This window comes from Chiloscyllium plagiosum, unplaced genomic scaffold, assembly GCF_037043375.1.
Source record: "Chiloscyllium plagiosum isolate Xiang-an unplaced genomic scaffold, Cpla_swu_hap1 HiC_scaffold_3, whole genome shotgun sequence".
Taxonomy (NCBI): domain Eukaryota; kingdom Metazoa; phylum Chordata; class Chondrichthyes; order Orectolobiformes; family Hemiscylliidae; genus Chiloscyllium; species Chiloscyllium plagiosum.
Genome location: NW_028270141.1, coordinates 45416378 through 45434602, shown reverse-complemented (window position 1 = coordinate 45434602; position 18225 = coordinate 45416378). Strand labels below are relative to the sequence as shown.

The window sequence follows — 18225 nt, the reverse complement described above, 5'->3', positions numbered from 1 at the left end:
CAGCCCTACCTCCACTCTCCTATTTATCTCTCAACCCCCTTTCCTCTTCACAATCGTGATGAAGGGCTTACACCTGAAAAGTCAACTCTCCTGCTTCCCACCCTTTTCAACTCTGATCTGCACCACCCTTTTCAACTCTGACTTCTCCAGCATCTGCTGTCCTCACTTCCTCCTCAGTGTATGTTGTGTTTTGCTTGAGCCTGGATGATCATGTAGTCACTGCATGGAATTTGGTCTGTGATCATGTAATCCATTTTGCTTCGCATTCAGGATTAAGAGGTGGGACTGTGGCTAGGCAGGCTGCTCAAAATGATGGATTTGTGAAAAATGGACAATACATGAGGCATGCTGGGAAATTGAATCAAGCCTTGACCAAAAGTGACTGTGCTCAAAGACTCTGGAATAAACACACTGCAGAACCAAGAAAGGCTGCAGCTACAGATATGATGTGGAGGTGCCGTTGTTGGACTGGGGTGGACAAACATAAAAATCACACAACACCAGGTTATAGTCTAACGGGTTTATTTGGAAGTAAAAGCTTTCAGAGCACAGCTCCTTTGTCAGGTAGCTAGTGGAGCAGGATCATAGGACACAGAATTTACAGCTGAGACGAACAGTATGCAATTGACCCAGCAGCTACAGACAATATAATATGCAGGTGAATAGGAATTAAATAGAATTGACCTGAATGCCATCCCTTGGACAATTGGAAACATCAAGTTGTTTACCAGACACGAGCGCCTCACACCCTTATTTGGAGAGGGCTACCTGACCTATGTGCACCCAGCACCTCCAAGAATAGATGCTCAAGGACCACCCTGCCATTGACATGTCAACACCTGGTTGGCATTCTGATCGATCAGAATGATTGAGCTCTGATGGATCTATTGGTGGACATCAAAGACCCTCCCAAAAGGATGTGAAGACTTCTAAGCATACGAATTGCCATAACACCACCCTGAGGAGCAGTAACAAGACCAACCACCAAGAAGAGAAGATACCCCTGGGACCACCAGGTGAAGAAGACCAGACAATCATCACCTCATGGATCAAGGCCAAGATCTAGTGTGGTGATATACTATCATCCAGAGTTAAGTTAAAGCACAAGATCGTCGATTACATTCATAGTGTAAATTGTTAGTTTGTAGTGTATTTGTTATTATAATACTAATTGTGTTAAATAAATAAATATTATCACTTATTACTATTAAGAGTCGACTTGCAGTTTCTTTGCTAGATATAAAAGTTAAAACACATTGTGTGGCAGGTGTAACATAACAATATAAGGAGAATGCAGACCAATATAGATAAGTTGAGTAAGTGGGCAAAAATCTGGTACACGGAGTATAACATCGGAGAATGTGAAGTTGTTCTCTTTGGCAGAAAGAATTCTTAAAAATTGTATAATATAAATGGAGAATGATTTTAAGGTTATGGTGCATCACTCACAAAACATAACGATGCAATAACTGCAATTAGGAAAGTGAATGGAATGCTATTCTTTATTGTGAGAAGAGTTGATCATAAAATAAAAATGTTGTATTTCAGTTATATAATATATTGGTGCGATCACATCTCGAATACTACGTGTAGTTCAAGCCTCCTTATTTGAGCAAGGTTATATTTCATTAGAGGTGGCTGAAAGAAGATTTTCTAGAGTGATTCCTGAAATGAGCAGGTTGTTTTGTGAGGAAAGACTACACAGACTGGACTTGTTTCCACTGGAGCTTAGAGGAATGAGGTTTGATTTGACTGAAGTGTGTAAACTCCTGAACTGTTTTGACAAGGTGAACATGGAAAAGATGTTTCATCATGTGATTTATTCCAGAACAAGGGGCAATATTTTAAAGTTAGGGATTGTCATTTTATGACAGAGAGGAGTTTTTGTTTCTGTCAAAGGGTTGTTTACCTTTGGAACTCTGTCTCAGAAGATGTAGAGGCAGTGTCATTAAATATTTTTAAGAAGATAGATTCTTGTTGGCAGGGAATCAAAGTTTATTGATTGTTGGGAACATGGACTTCAAAACATGAACAGATCAACCATGATCTTATTGGATAGTAAAGCAGGTTGAAGGGACCACTTAGTTCACACATTAAAAAGTTGAGTGGTGACAAAAAAAAAAAGGATTTTGGCCAAATTATTTATTTTCTATGCCATATAGTTTATGCAACTAACATCTCACTTTGTTCCTATTTATTTTACATAATTTACCCATACTTCTTCCTCAATATCCACTCCACTGGTCTACAGTATAATCCCAATGAGTAACAGTTCTTTCTTTATTACTGAACTCTAACCAATTCAATTCAGTCAATGCTTTTAATCTTTCCTATGACCCAGTCCCTCAATGGAATCTTTGATTAATATTGCTCTCACTTTTCTCCCCTTTCTATCCTCCTCTATTCTTCCAAAACATTTTCTAACCAGGATTACAGTACTCATCTAATGGTTCTGCCCTAATCCAAGGTTTGCCTCTGTTAACCTTTTCTATCATAACACACTTCTGTGACAATTTTCATCTCAAGCTCATTTATTGCATTTACAAGCTTTTGCATTCATGTCCATTTCACTAAAACCTTAGTCCCCTGTCAGCAAAATATTGCAGTTCACTCACTCCTGTTCTGATCACCTCTTTCAGTTTACCTATACCCCACATTCCTTCCTCTGTTCTGCTTTTGTAACGAGCTTTCTTTCATTTCGCCCTGCCTTTTTCCACATCTTTCATGGTTTTCTCAGCGAGTACATTTATTCATACCATGTTCAGGTCAAGACCATCCATCAAGCAAAGGCCACTTCTGCCTAGAACTGGTTCCAATGTCCCAGGACTTCAAACATTCCACTAAACCATCTCTCCTGACATGTGTTTTGTTCTCTTTTTTTTATCATTCCTGTACTTACTAGCATATGGTGCTGGAAATAATTCCTGAGATTATTACTGTTCAAGTAAGTACCAATCAATAAGATTGCATAAAGATTTGAGAGTAGTCATGGATATGTTCATTTCCATTTGAGGGTTAGACCAAAACTAGGGGCCATAAGTACGAGTTTGTCATTGATAAATACACCAGGGAATTCAGGGGAAACCTCTTTACCTAAAGAATTATTTGAATGTGAAACACATTATTGCATGGGAGCAGTTAAAGTTAGTACATAGTTATAGAATCAAAGGGCTGTACAGCATGGAAACGGACCCTTCAGTCCAACTCACCCAGTCACGTTGAAGAGGAAACTAGATGAATACATGAGGGGGATAAATTCAAGGAGAAGCAGACTGAGTTGAAGAGAGGTAGGAAGATACATATGTGGACTAAAAACACAGTGGTGCATTTGGACGAAATGGCTTGTTTCTGTATTGACATTCTGTCTAATTCTTTGCCGTTGATACACATAAATACTAGCACAAATACTTTTGCATCACTTAGTGATAAGGCGCAGAAGCTGGTTAATCTTACTGCATGGCCAACTTCACTACATAATATGGTTGATAATATCACATAAATTGTTCTCAAAACATTAATGAATTCTAGGGGCTCAGTCCATAAAGCACAAAGTACAACAAAACCCTGTTCTGATCAGGATTAAACGAAAGAAGCTTAGACAAGCTTAAGATTAAAAGAGATAAAAATAGGGATGATCAAATGCTCCACAAGATAGGCCTTTATCTTCCAGATACCACTGGATTCTGATGCTTTTATTTTATTCCATCTTTTTCCCAAATGAGTGCTTAAATTAAAAGTTAATTTAATGTTAATAAAAGTTGATAATGGACTTTACTGCCATTAGTTGTCTGTGTATTAAAATGACACAATACATCAGCTGCAGTCCCGTCTGCTGCTTGGTACATGGGCAATGGCTTGGAGCATTGTTTAACACTACTGAAGCTACTGCAGGTGCTGTTTGCAGTTGTGTTTACAAATGTTGGGGGAGGGGAGTGATGGTGTGGTGATAGTGTAGCCAGTTAGTTGATTTGGCTGGATAGCTGGTTTACATTGTAGAAAAGTGCCACTGACATGGTTCAATTTCCACTGGTTGAGGTTATCATGAAGGACTCTCCTTCTCAAAACTCCATGTATTACCAGAAAATTCACTGCACCTACTTCATTAGCTATGGTCACGCACTCATGTGTATTGGTTTCAGATAAAACACCCTCTCTGCTGGTTCAGGTGCTGCTCTGGTTACTGTAAAACCAGCACACCATCTCTCCCACCTCCATCCAGAGCCCCAAACAGTCCTTGCAGGTGAAAGAGGTTCACCTGCCTCTCCTCCAACCTAGTTTATTTTACCGGTGCTCCCAATGTGGTCTTCTCTACATCAGTGACACCAAACGTAAACTTAGGGAATGTTTCACTGAGCATCTCAGCCAGGCACATAGCGGTCAGCCTGACCTCCCGGTCAACCCCCATTTTAATTCCCCTTCCCACTTCCTCTGATCTGTCCATGTCCATTCTCGGTCTCATCCATTACCACTGTGAATCAGACCATAAATTGAAGGAACAACACCTCATCGTCCGCCTGGGTAGCCTACAGCCCAGAGGACTCAACATTGAGCTCTCCAATGTCAAATAACCTTCCCATCCATCCCCTGACTCCCTTTCCAGCCTCAGCTCCTCCCTCTGACCACACTCCCCTCCAGCTAACAATCGGATTTATTGCTCGCATGATCCAACCAAGTCATACCCATCACCTGTATTCACCTATCACTACCTCAAAATTCTGCCCCTCTCCCCACCCATAACGCTTCTCCTCCTCTCTTCATCTGCAGTTCCCCCTACCTCACCTCCATTCCTGACGAAGGGTTATACCTGAAACGCCGATTTCTCCACCTCCTGACAGTGTCTGGCTTGACGTGTCCCTCCACCATCCTGCTTCTCTATTTTGGATTCCAGCATCTGCCGTTTGTTTTTCTCTTTTGGCTCCGATTTCACTGCCACTCGTTACATGTCTCACTCTTCCTGCATTGGGGAATGACACCCCATGCCCACACCCGACCAATACCAATTATACCATAGCCTGAAGGCCCCCACCCAGGAGCTACCTCTCCAAGAGGAGCCCTTCCTTTGCTTGAAGTCCCTTCGCATTGAGACTTCTCTCCTCCAACAGAGACCACTCTCTCCATCGAGCCATCACCTACACTACACCCCCCCCCTTTGAGGGCGGTCCCCTAAGGCTCCACCCATTTACTTATAGACACGCCCACTTTGAAGCCCCGCCCTTTCCACGGGCTCCCCTCCCCTCCCACCCCGGGGCAGGAGGTGCTCATGCGCAGTGAGGGAGCGGGCGCTTCCCCTTCATTTCCATGGCGACCGAGGAGGTGGCAGCGGCCGCAGCTGCGGCCCGGCGGAAAGCTCTCTCCCTATCCCGGCTCCGGGCTGCTCGGTCCCGCTACCAGAGCCTACAGATCTCCGACGATGTGTTCGGCGAATCGGGTGGCGACAGCAGCAGCGATGACAATCCATTTTACAGCACCTCGGCTGGCAGTTCGCAGTCCGACTGGGAGGAGGATGAGGATGAGGAGGAGGAGGGGGATGTTATGGTGCGGGAAGCGGGGACCGGGGGCAGGAGGCCCGAGGTCACCGGACAACCCACCTCAGAGTCGGGAGATGGAGAGGACGCGGCGGGATGGACCGAGCGGCTGAAGGACGTCGCGTTCCCTCCGTACGTCGACTCGGCGGGTAAGATATAGGGGATTTCAACCGTGGACGGTATCCAGGGTCAGCCCCAGGGGTGTGCGCGGGTAAAGGTCTGACCAGCCGGTCCGCCCTGGGGTCGGTGACTCTGTGGTTCCTCTTCTATTGTGGTGTCGCTTTTCCGGATCGCTGCCTCCGCTCCAGTTGCCAGGGAGCTGCAACACCTCTGGGGCTGGGTGGGTGGTTGCTTCAGTCTGCTTTCCACCTGCATCTCCGGGATGTTTGCGGAATCCGCTCCCCACCCTTCCTGAAGAGCCGCATTTCCCCCGCAGAACTAGCGTCCCTCCCACCCTCTCTCTGTTTCTCTCGACTATCTCCGTGCTGGGGGATTTGAGCTTCAAGGGTTGGTTGGGTAGATTTCCTGTATTCCCTCTCTGCTGGCTCAGCTGGGATATTGTCGTCAATATATCAAATACTTAGTGATGTTTCTGTGTGAATAACCAGGGAAATTCTCAATCGCTGACATCTCTGATTCATGTTGCATCATAGGATGCAATTTTTCGTACACAGTTTTACAATCTGCTTGAACTATAGCTGTGAATGATTTATCTCAGACAGTTCGCTTTCGCTGAACACTCATTAAGATGTTGGAACTGCTTAGGTGTCCTTTTGGATTTGTTTATTTTGCTTGTCAAACTATCAAGATGGAATTGTCGGTCGGAAATAAATGTTTTTATTATATAGCCTCGGATTGTTACATGGTCATCACATTCTGCAGAAATTTATTAGATAGCGTTGAATTCTTGAGGGTAGATTGGAGAGAAATAATGCGAAAACTAAATTTTATATCTTCCTAAGTATAGAAATTTATTTTGTTGCACATTTATGATCTACACTGATACGTTATGATTTTAGTTTGTTCACTTTCAATTCTATGCATTCGTGAGTTTACAGCTCTCATGAGGACTTTCAATGCAGCCCGTTTACTTGTTGCTCATAAGTAGCTGTAATGCTAAAATAAATTATTTTATAGGCGTCTTGCTTATCTCCGAGTTCCGTCAGTTCCCTCCCACCCTCTGCCAGTTTTGTAATTGTTGAGACCACGGGTCAAAATAATTTTTTGTGGCTTGAGGGCTACATTTTGCCTCTCGCTAACACTTTATCATGTATTTGTGTTGCTAAATAGAGTACTTAAACTCTATTTATAAATAGAGTACTTAAGCTCATTGTGTATACTTCAATGCAAGAAGTATATGAAATAAGATAGGTGAACTTGCAGCGTGGGTTGGTACCTGGGATTTCGATGTTGTGGCTATTACGGAGACATGGGTAGAACAGGGACAGGATTGGCTGTTGCAGGTTCCAGGGTTTAAATGTTTTAGTAGGGTCTGAGGTGGGGGTAAAAGAGGGGGAGGTGTGGAATTGCTTGTCAAAGAAAGTATTACAGCGGTGGAAAGGACGATGGATGAAGACTCGCCATCTGAGGTAGTTTGGGCTGAGGTTAGGAATAGAAAAGGTGAGGTCACCCTGTTAGGAGTTTTCTACAGGCGCCCTAATAGTCCTAGAGACGTAGAAGAAAGGATTGCGATGATGATTGAGGAGAAGAGTGAAAGTAATAGGGTGGTTGTTATGGGGGACTTTAACTTTCCAGATATTGACTGGGAAAGCTATAGCTCGAGTTCGTTAGATGGGTCGGTGTTTGTCCAATGTGTGCAGAAGGGTTTCCTGACACAATATGTAGACAGGCCAACAAGAGGTGAGGCCATACTGGATTTGGTTCTGGGTAACGAACCAGGCCAGGTGTTAGAATTGGAGGTAGGTGAGCACTTTGGGGACAGTGACCACAATTCGGTGACTTTTACTCTAGTGATGGAGAGGGACAAGTGTGCACTGCAGGGCAAGAGTTATAGCTGGGGGCAGGGAAATTATGATGCGGTGAGGCACGACTTAGGATGCGTGGCTTGGAAAAGTAGGCTTCAAGGGAAGGGCGCAATTGATATGTGGAGCTTGTTCAAGGAGCAACTATTGAGTATCCTTGATAAGTATGTACCAGTCAGGCAGGGAGGAAAGGTTCGTGTGAGGGAGCCGTGGTTTAATAAGGAATTGGAATCCCTTGTTAAAAGGAAGAGGGCGGCCTATGTAAAGATGAGGCGTGAAGGTTCAATTGGGGCGTTTGAGAGTTATAAGGTAGCCAGGAAGGATCAGAAGAGAGAGCTAAGAGCAGCAAGGAGGGGACATGAAAAGTCCTTAGTTGGTAGGATTAGGGAAAACCCTAAGGCTTTCTATAGGTATGTCAGGAATAAAAGAATGACTAGGGTAGGAATAGGTTCAGTCAAGGATAGTAGTGGGAAGTAGCGTGTGGAGGCTGAAGAGATTGGGGAGACACTGAATGAATACTTTTCGTCAGCATTCACTCAGGAACAGGACATTGTTGCCGATGTGAATACTGAGTCACAATTAATTAGAATGGACGGCTTTGAGGTATGTAGGGAAGAGGTGTTGGAAATTCCGGAAAGGGTGAAAATAGATAAGTCTCCTGGGCCTGATGGCATTTATCCTAGGATTCTCTGGGAAGCAAGGGAGGAGATTGCAGAGCCTTTGGCCTTGATTTTTATGTCCTCGTTGTCTACAGGAATAGTGCCAGAAGACTGGAGGATAGCAAATGTGGTTCCCTTGTTCAAGAAGAGGAGTAGGGATAACCCTAGTAACTATAGGCCGGTGAGTCTCACTTCAGTTGTGGGCAAAATCTTAGAGAGGATTGTAAGGGATAGGATTTATGAAAATCTGGATAGGAATAATGTGATCAAGGATAGTCAGCATGGTTTTGTGAAGGGCAGGTCGTGCCTCACAAACCTTATTGAATTCTTTGAGAAAGTGACTAAGGAGGTAGACAAGGGTAAAGCGGTAGATGTGGTGTATATGGATTTTAGTAAGGCGTTTGATAAGGTTCCCCATGGTAGGCTACAGCTAAAAATACAGAGCTATGGCATTGAGGGTGAGTTGGAGGTTTGGATTAGGAATTGGCTGGCTGGAAGAAGATAGAGGGTAGTAGTTGATGGTAAAGGTTCATCTTGGAGTGCAGTTATTAGCGGTCTTCCGCAAGGATCTGTTTTGGGACCATTGCTGTTTGTCATTTTTATAAATGACCTGGAGGAGGGGCTAGAAGGTTGGGTGAGTAAGTTTGCGGATGATACGAAAGTCCGGTGGAGTTGTTGACAGTGAGGAAGGATGTGTAAGGTTACAACGGGATATAGATAAGCTGCAGAGCTGTGCAGAAATGTGGCAAATGGAGTTCAGTGTAGTAAGTGTGAGGTGATTCCCTTGGTATGAGTAACAAAAAGATGGGGTTCTGGGCTAATGGTCGGATACTTGGTAGTGTGGATGAGCAGAGGGATCTTGGTGTCCATGTACACAGATCTCTGAAAGTTGCCACCCAGGTAAATAGTGCGGTGAAGAAGGCATATGGCGTACTGGCTTTCATTGGTAGAGGAATTGAGTTCCGGAGTCCTGAGGTCATGTTGCAGTTGTATAAGACTCTGGTGCGGCCGCATCTGGGGTATTGTGTGCAGTTTTGGTCGCCATACTATAGGAAGGATGTGGAGGCACTGGAAAGTGTGCAGAGGAGGTTTACCAGGATGGTAGGAAGATCGTATGAGGAAAGGCTGAGGCACTTGGGGCTGTTTTCATTGGAGAAAAGAAGGTTTAGGAGTGACTTGATAGAGGTGTACAAGATAATTAGGGGTTTAGATAGGGTTGACCATGAGAACCTTTTTCCATGTATGGAGTCAGCTATTACGAGGGGGCATAGCTTTAAATTAAGGGGTGGTAGGTATAGGACAGATGTTAGGGGTAGATTCTTTACTCAGCGAGTCGTGAGTTCATGGAATGCCCTGCCAGTAGCAGTGGTGGACTCTCCCTCTTCATGGGCATTTAAACGGACATTGGATAGGCATATGGAGGATAGTGGGCTAGTGTAGGTTAGGTGGGCTTGGAGCGGCGCAACATCGAGGGCCAAAAGGCCTGTACTGCGCTGTATTTTTCTATGTTCTATGTAAACTCAAATTAGAAGTAGGCATCAATAATTTCCATATCAACTGTTGTGGTACAATTTCACAATCCACCAGGAGACTCGGGTACAGATTATAATTAAGTATGAGAAAGTGAGGACTGCAGGTGGTGGAGAATCGAAGGGTTCTTGCCCAAAACGTCAATTCTCCTACTTCTGGGATACTGTCTGACCTGCTATGCTTTTCTAGCACCACACTCTTGATTACAGATTATAATTGTTTATTCAAGCGCATGCAGGAAGAACCAAACCTCAGGCAGTCTGACTGAACTCTGGGATAAACCCATAAATTCTCATCTTATACACCTTGAGTGTCACATTCAATTTTTATGATTAATTTGCGATCGTACATAAAATATTTACTTTGCTCCCACAGTATGTACATCACTCACTGTTTTTACCTGTCTAAGACTTTCCCTTATTCTGCATCTTTATTTCTATCCCTCAATCCCTGGCTGGGCTCTTTGCCCAAGTCCTATTCTTTATTCTGTAAAGTGTATACCTGTTAATCTTCTGTTCTTCTCTGCATACATCTTATTTTGCTGAAAGACTCTTCTCTTCTAACTGAAACTGTTTAGCACTTCTTTTAATCGTCCACTAAATGTAAAACCACAGCACGCTAAGAAAAGCATGAAACTTCCTTGACATACATTGACAAAAGGTGGGACACATTAACAATAGTATTTTGTAAAATAACTGGCACTGTGATCATATATCTCACAGCACTATTTATAGGGGGCCCTCTTGTGGAACAGTGGTAGTATCCTTATCCTGAACTGAGACATCCAGGTTCATACCCCACCTAGAGGTATATAATAATTGAACAGGTTTATTACAAAAATAGATTAAGAGAAAAAAACAGACACCTAGCAGCTCTCTTGATACAATGCCCCTACCCCTGGACTGGGAAGATAGGGTTCAGGTCCCATCAGCTCCAGAGTTGTGTAATAACATCTCTGAACAGGTTGATTAGAGAAATAGATTAATTTTTTAAAAAAATAAGCAGACCCTGTATATTGCTGGTTAGAGCAGTTTATTGCCCATTGCTAAATGAACAGTAGGCATTTGAGTCAATTATGTTGCTGTGGGTCTGGATGTAGGCAAGGCTAAGTAAAAATCCTAAAGTTCATGAGTGAACCAGATATTTTTACAAAACTTAGTGGTTAAGTTTGTTCTTTAATTTGAAATCACTATCTGTCATGGTGGGATTTGAACCCATGCCTTCAGAACATTATAGGAGAATATTACTGAAGATGTTGGAATTTGTATTGAAAACAACAAATGCTGGAGATCACAGTGGATCAGGCAGTATCTGTGGAGAGACAGTAAGCTAACATTTCAAGTAGAGATGACTCAAAGCATTAGCCTGAAGTTCATGTTTACTAGTCCAGCAAAACCACCACCTCCTCATGTATTTAAATCACATGCGCAAAGCTGGAACATTTTAACCAGGCAGTTACTGCATTTTCGAATGATATTTAATAATTGGCACGCTATTCATTATAAAGCTACTGTTGCATTTTCATAGTAAAGTAATTCCTAACTGTATGCAGTCTTAACTTAGAAATTCCACACTTACTTACAAGGGTTTCATTATCTCAGTCATTTCACTTTTCTCTGGCAGCCATTTCACTGTGTAATCCTTTATGATGGATTTAAAGCTGTTCTCAAACTCCTCTTCTCTGCTTTCCAACCATCCTCTCCTCGCCTTACCTGGCAGTCCTCCCTATAGTTTCCTCATTATCACCAGTTATTTTCCATCATTAGTGAGAGAGAACCAGCCACAAATGGAGAAGCAATTCCTCCCCAATTTTGTGCTTTCTGCATAAACTTCTACATGTGATTTTTCTCCATTGCTTGCCTTCTGTATTTTGAGGTGACCCTTCTGAAGAGGGGTCACTGGACCCAAGACCTTAATTATGCTTTCTCTTCTCAAATGCTGCTAAACCTGTTGAGTTTTCCCAGCAATTTCTCTTTTTAATTTCATAGTTGATTTAAGTGTCTAAGAATAAACTTTAAGGTGTTGTTAATAGTGTTTAGCAATGGTATGCTATTGAATAGTAAGAGGAAATAGTTATATTTTATTATGTTAGAAATGGTCATTGCCTGGCACTTGTGAAAGTTGCTTATTACTTGTCAAACTAATTTCTAATATTGTGCAAGTATTGGGGGCCCTCTTGTGGCATAGTGGTTGTGACCTGAGACCTGGGTTCAAGTCCCACCTGATCCAGAAGGTGTGTGATAACATCTCTGAACAGTTTGCTTAGGAGAAAAAGATGATGTGCAGGTCTTTCCATATGTGGCCATGGACCCTTTCAGGATTTGAGTTGCAAACAATACTGAACATTGTGCAATTCCAGTGAACAACCCCAGTTCTTACATTAAAGATAGGTTATAGATGTTGTTGGGTCTAGACACTATTATGGGAAACTCCTGCATCAACAGCATGAGAATGATGGACCTCAATATCCACAATTACCTTTCTTCATGCTAGATATGACTCCAGTAGGATGACGTTCCATTGACTTGTGTCTTTTTGAGCTCCCTAATTTAGTCAATTGAGGGCAATCATTCTTACCAGAACTAATGAATTCAGCTCTTTTGTCTATATTTGAAGAAAGACTTAAGGTACTTGCAGTACCGTGCTGCTTGATCGTGTCAATTACACCCTCTCACTTTAATCAGTAGTAGAATGATGGAGCAGTAATGCTGCTTTTTTGAACAAGGCACTCTTCCACCCTGTCAGGTAAATAGAGTTGCATCTGTACTGGAACATAGCTAAGTTTTTAGCTAGTTTTGGAGTATGTCCTTCAGTACTATTGTTGGAATTTTGCATGGTCATAGCCTTTGCTGTATTCGGTGCCATCTTCTGTCTCTGGATATCACATGGCCGAAGATTGACATCTGTGATGCAGGGGCTTGCAAGAAGAGGTTGGGATGCATTATTGACTTGGCACTTCTTACTAGTTGTTAATGCTTCAATTTCTCTCTTGCACTGATGTGCTGATGGATGTGTTTGTGGAACTCTACCTTTTGCTTGTTGTTTAAATGTCCATCACTGTTGTTAACTGAAGAGCTTTGATTTTATTTATTCATTGCAGAATTAACTTATTCTGTTTTCACTTTGGTATTTCCACTGTTTAACAGTTTGTGAGGAAGATGTAGAATCTGCAAAGGAATATAGATAAGTTAAATAAGAGGCAAATTAGGTATAATGTAGAAAGTATGAACTTGTCCATTTTGGCAAACGGAATAAAAAGAAGTATGTTATTTAAATAGTAAGATTGAAGAACTGCAGTTCAGAAGGATCTGTGTATCTTGGTACATCAGTCTCAAATATTTAGTGTGAAAATGCTGCAAGTGATTGGGAATGGAATTGTTGATGTTTATTATTGGAGGATGGAAAATACAAATATAGATGTTTTGCTACTGTTGTACTGGACATTGGTGAGACCTCATCTAGAGTGTTCTATACAGCTTGGTCCCTGTATCTAAGAAAGGACGTAATTGCATTGGTAGCAGTTCAGAGAAAATTCACTTGACTGATCCTTGGGATGACAGGATTATTTTTTTGTATGGGGTTGGGGCTGTATTCATTGAGTTCAGAATCGTGGGAAGTGATCTTACTGAAACATCCAAGATCTGCAAGAACTTGAAAGTATGTGTTCCCTTATGGAAGAGACTAGAACAAGAAGGCACAGTTTAAAAATAAGAATGGAGATAAAACTGTATTCTTTGGGGTTAAGAATTTGTGGAATTCTCTTCCCCGGAAAGTGGGAGAGTCATTGCACATTTTAAGGCATGAGTAAATAGATTTGTGACTAACTAGGAAGTCAATGGATTTCTGGGATTGAGACCACAATCAGATCAGCCATGGACTTGCTGAATGGCAGAGCAGACACAAGGGACCAGATAGCGTACTCCTAATCTCAATTCAGAGTTTGTATGTGTGTGCATTCTGTTTTAGCATCAAATTACATAGATAATTTTAGGTATATCTAGCGCGGTTCCTGGCTTGCTATTCTGCACTCATCATTGAGTCAGGGATAGTACTAGATCCCAGAAAGTGGCATGCAGATTTGCTAAAAGAAATAGCAGATCAGGGAATTTGGAGCATTTGAGATTTCAACAAAATGGACAAAAAGATTGATTTAAGAGGGGAAAAAATAGAATGAGAGTAAGCTTGAAGGGAATGTACAAAATGCTTGTGACAGTTTACAGTTTGTATTGATATGTGAAGAGAAAAAGGTTAGTGAGGACAAATGTAGGACCCTTACAGTCAGAAACAAGGCACGTTAGAATTGGGAACTAAGATGGTAGACCAATTAAATACATATTTTAGTCCTATCTTCACAAAGGAGGACACCATGTCCCAAAGATGTTGGGGGTCTAGCAAGAGGAAGGAACTGAAAAAATAAAATCAGTATTAGTAGGGAAAAGGTGTAGGGGAAATTGGGGTTAAAAAATAAGTCACCAGAGCCTGATGATCTACATCTGAGTTTTTAAGGAAGTGGTGGTAGAAATGTGGATGTGTGAATGATTATCTTTCAAGGTTCTATAGACTCTGGAACATTTCCTACAGATTGGTATAGCTAATGTTACTTCACTATCTTAAAAATAAGGAATAGAGAAAACAGGAAACCATAGACTAGTTAGCCTGATATTGGTAATAGGTCCATTCTAAAAATGTAAGAACAGCAGACTTGGAAAGCACAATCAAAATTGGACAGTCAACATGGATTTGTAAAAGGGAAACCATGCTTGACAAATCTTCTGAATTTTTCAAAGATGTAACTTGTAGAGTTGATAAGGACAGCCCTATGGTTTACTTGGATGATCAAGCTTTCAATGATGTCCCACATAAGAGGTTAGCATGCAAAATTAGAGTGCATGATATTGTGGTAGTGTACTGACATGGATTGTGATGGTTGGCAGATTGTGATGGAAACAAAGTAGGAGTAAACAAGCCTTTATCCAAGTAGTAGCAAGTGACTAGTGGGGTACTGCAGAAATTAGTACTTAGATCTCAGCTATTCACAATATATATTAATGGTTTAATGAGGGAACAAAATGTAATATCTCCAAGTTTGCAGATGACACAAAGCTGGATGGGAGAATGAACTGAGGAGAATATCAAGGTGCTTTGATTTTACAAATTTAGAGGGCAAATATATTACAGGTGAAGAATAATTTGGATAAACATGAGGTTATCCATTTTGGCAGCAAAAACAGGAAGGCAAATTATTACTTGGTGATAGATTGAGAAGGGAGGAAGTGCAACAAGACCTGGTGTCGTAGTACACCAGTTGCTGAAAGTAAGCATGCCGACGCAGTAAGCAGCAAAGAAGACAAATGCTTGGCTTTCGTAGTGAGAGGTTGAGCATACAAGAACAGGGATATCTTGCGCTACAATTGTGTGGGCCTGTGTGAGATCACACTTGGGGTATTGTGTGCAGTTCTATCTCTTTTATTTGAGGCAAGATATTCTGGCTATATAGGGAGTGCTTCAAAGCTTTACTAGACTGGTTCCCAGGTTGGCAGGACTGATGTAAGAAGACTGGATTGTTTATGACTGTATTCACTGGAATTTAGAAGAATGAGGGGAAATCTCGTAGAAACCTACAAACATCTAACAGGACTAGACAGGATGAAATGCGGTAAGGATGTTCCTGATTACTGGGAAGTCCAGAACCAGAAGCCACAGTCCAAGATACAGGGTGAGCCATTGAGGATTGAGATATGGGGAAATTTCTTCACCCAGAGCATGGTAAGCCTGGAATTCTCTGCCACGCAAAGTGGTTGAAGCCAAAACATTGAATGTTTTCAAGAAAGAATGAGATATGGTTCTTGTGGCTAAAGGGGTCAGTATGTCGGGAGGCTGGGAGCAGGGTGCCAAGTTAGATGATCATGTAGATTGGTGTGGTAGGCTCAAAGGGTACTACGAACTGAGCCAAGGCTGCCGCTTAGCAAATGAAAAGTTACGATCTATGAGTTGGGCTGCACCATGTGGCTGGAAAGACTTGATTTCTATTAATTGCATCCATAAGAGTGACAGGCAACATGGAGGAAGATTGTTATTAGTGAATGAGTGGATAAGATTAAAAATGCACTGCCTGATTGTGTTGTGGATATCGATTTCACTGGAGGAGGAAAAATGTACGGAGATATGGTGACAGAGCAGGGGTGTGGGCTTAATGGATTGCCCTTTGAAAGAGCAAAAAGAAAATGGGCCAAATGACTACCTGTGCTGTACTATTCTTTGATTCAATCTCAATGATACTGTGCATGACGTTTAGAGCAGTTTTTGTTTTCATATTTTAAAGAGAGGAACACAAATTTAGTCTTTTGAACTTGTTGTGCTGGTCAATTTGAATTTACATCCATCTTCTTGTCTTGATTGTATATTACTTAATCCCCAATAATTGCCTAGTAGATATTTGTCTATTTTTAATTTTGACATTTTTATTTTCCCCAATCACCCCAACAATGTTTAGATTGAGAAAGTTCCAAGTTTGCTTCATGTGAAGCTTTTCTAAAATTACCTCTGAATATCTTAATTTTTTAGTTATCATCCCTTGTTTGGACTCTCCTGTTAGAGCAAACAGTTTCTGTCTCCTACCCTATGAACTCCTCTAATAATTTTAAACCCCTGAATAATTTTAAACCAGACCATTATTAAATAATAGGGGGAATCACCATGGCATGGCAATTATTGACTTAAAGCTAAGAAGGCAGTTATGTACTTTCCTAAAATATAATCGTCAATAAGTAGTACAGATCAAATTGATTGGATGGTAAAATCCAAAAACGCTGTGTTGCTTTTGTTAATGATTGTACTTATGCAACCAATTACAGATTTTTACGCATTTCACTGAAAAGTAACCCAAGACATTTGTTTCTTGCTTATTCTTGCTACAGGTCCCGTACATCAGATGCCACTAAATGCAAGTGCAATTGACTTCTTTCAGCTCTTTGTCCCTGATAATGTTATAAGGAACATGGTTGTTCAAACAAATATGTATGCCAAAAAGTACCAGGAAAGATTTGGTTGTGATGAAGGTTGGAGTGATGTTAGTCTTCCAGAGATGAAAACATTTTTGGGATATATGATCTCCACTAGCATTCACCACTGCGAATCTGTCCTCAGCATATGGAGCGGTGGATTTTACAGCAACAAGAGCATTGCACTGATGATGACACAAATGAGATTTGAAAAGATCCTGAAGTACTTCCACATTGTAGCATTTCGCTCCAGCCAGACAACGCATGGATTGTATAAAATTCAACCTTTTTTGGATTGCCTACAAATGACATTTGATACTGCATTCAAGCCATCTCAAACACAGGTACTGTCATCAGTGTCACTCTGAACTATGCACTTTTGCTTGAGTATCCATTTCTAATTTGATTTCAGAAAGATTGTTTAATGATAACAAAATCTATAGAATTTACCTGATAATTATTATATATGCTGTCCTGTGTACTCCCCATTAGCACTGAGATGTATAAAAGAATTGATTTTCTTCCATGGCACTATGTTCTAACAGTCTTTGTTCCATGCAGTGCACTAACCATGGATGAATCCTAGCACAGCAGCCGCCGTATGCCTTATTGTTGGCTTGCTGCTGAGATTCAACAGATGGAGTTCTAAATCTGGCTGTAATTGCCAGTGGAAGCTCAGTGCATCTGCACAAGGAGAGGAATATTGATTGGAGGGAGCTTTGTGGTTTTAGGGGTTTGGGAAAACCTTACTGCTCTTGGAATTGTTTGGCTCACCAATTGCTTCAGTGGAGGCCCACACTGACATTCAGCATGCATACATACTATGGGGGAAAAAAATTTACCCAAGACTGAAATCTAAAAAAAAATCATTTCAGGCTGATGAATAATGGTTGGTTATTTGGTAATACTTCATGCATCTTTACATGCTGGCACAATAACTTGATTTGCTTTATCTATTTTTTCTCTGGAATGTTTGATCTGAAAGCTATCATCATTATAAAACCAGGAAAAGCTGATAACTCAAGGATAGTGCCAGAAATTCTGAAATGTCCTACTTTTTTTTTTAACCCAGTACTTTGCCAGTACTTTGCTTCATACTTTTCATTTTGCATTCCTTATTCTCCAATACACTGTCCTCAGAATTATGTTTGCTGTCTGAACTGCATTTTCATTTTTTGCAGAATTTTGTTTTGGTTGTCACCAATAGACTTTCTTCTCATCTACTAACTACTTAGTTGTGCATGTATTTATTTTATATTGCTCTGTCTTAGTTGTGTAAAAGTTAGTAATAACCACTGATTCCATTGATTAATGAAACAAACTGATTAAGTGAGCAACTTTATTCACTACTCACCAAATCCATCCATGTCTGAAAAGCATGTTAAATGTTCCTCCATTGATACCCTGCTCTGTTCCTTAGTCACCACTACCACTTCACCTTCCCATGAACACCTGTCCTTTTTGATCACTCATTAAGACACCAAGCATTCTTCCAGGTACCATGGCAGTGTACTTGTGCAAATTTCAA

General features: G+C 41.4%; 1 protein-coding gene across 1 annotated transcript in view; it reads left to right on the top strand.

Moving 5' to 3' along the window:
- The first annotated feature begins 5283 nt into the window (after positions 1-5283).
- The window catches only part of pgbd5 (piggyBac transposable element derived 5), a 75619-nt gene continuing 62677 nt past the window's right edge, over positions 5284-18225 (top strand). The window contains exons 1-2 of the mRNA XM_043681005.2: positions 5284-5674; positions 16614-17041. Coding sequence (XP_043536940.1) covers positions 5299-5674; positions 16614-17041 — 804 coding nt within the window. The 5' untranslated portion in view covers positions 5284-5298. The remainder of the gene's footprint in view (positions 5675-16613; positions 17042-18225) is intronic.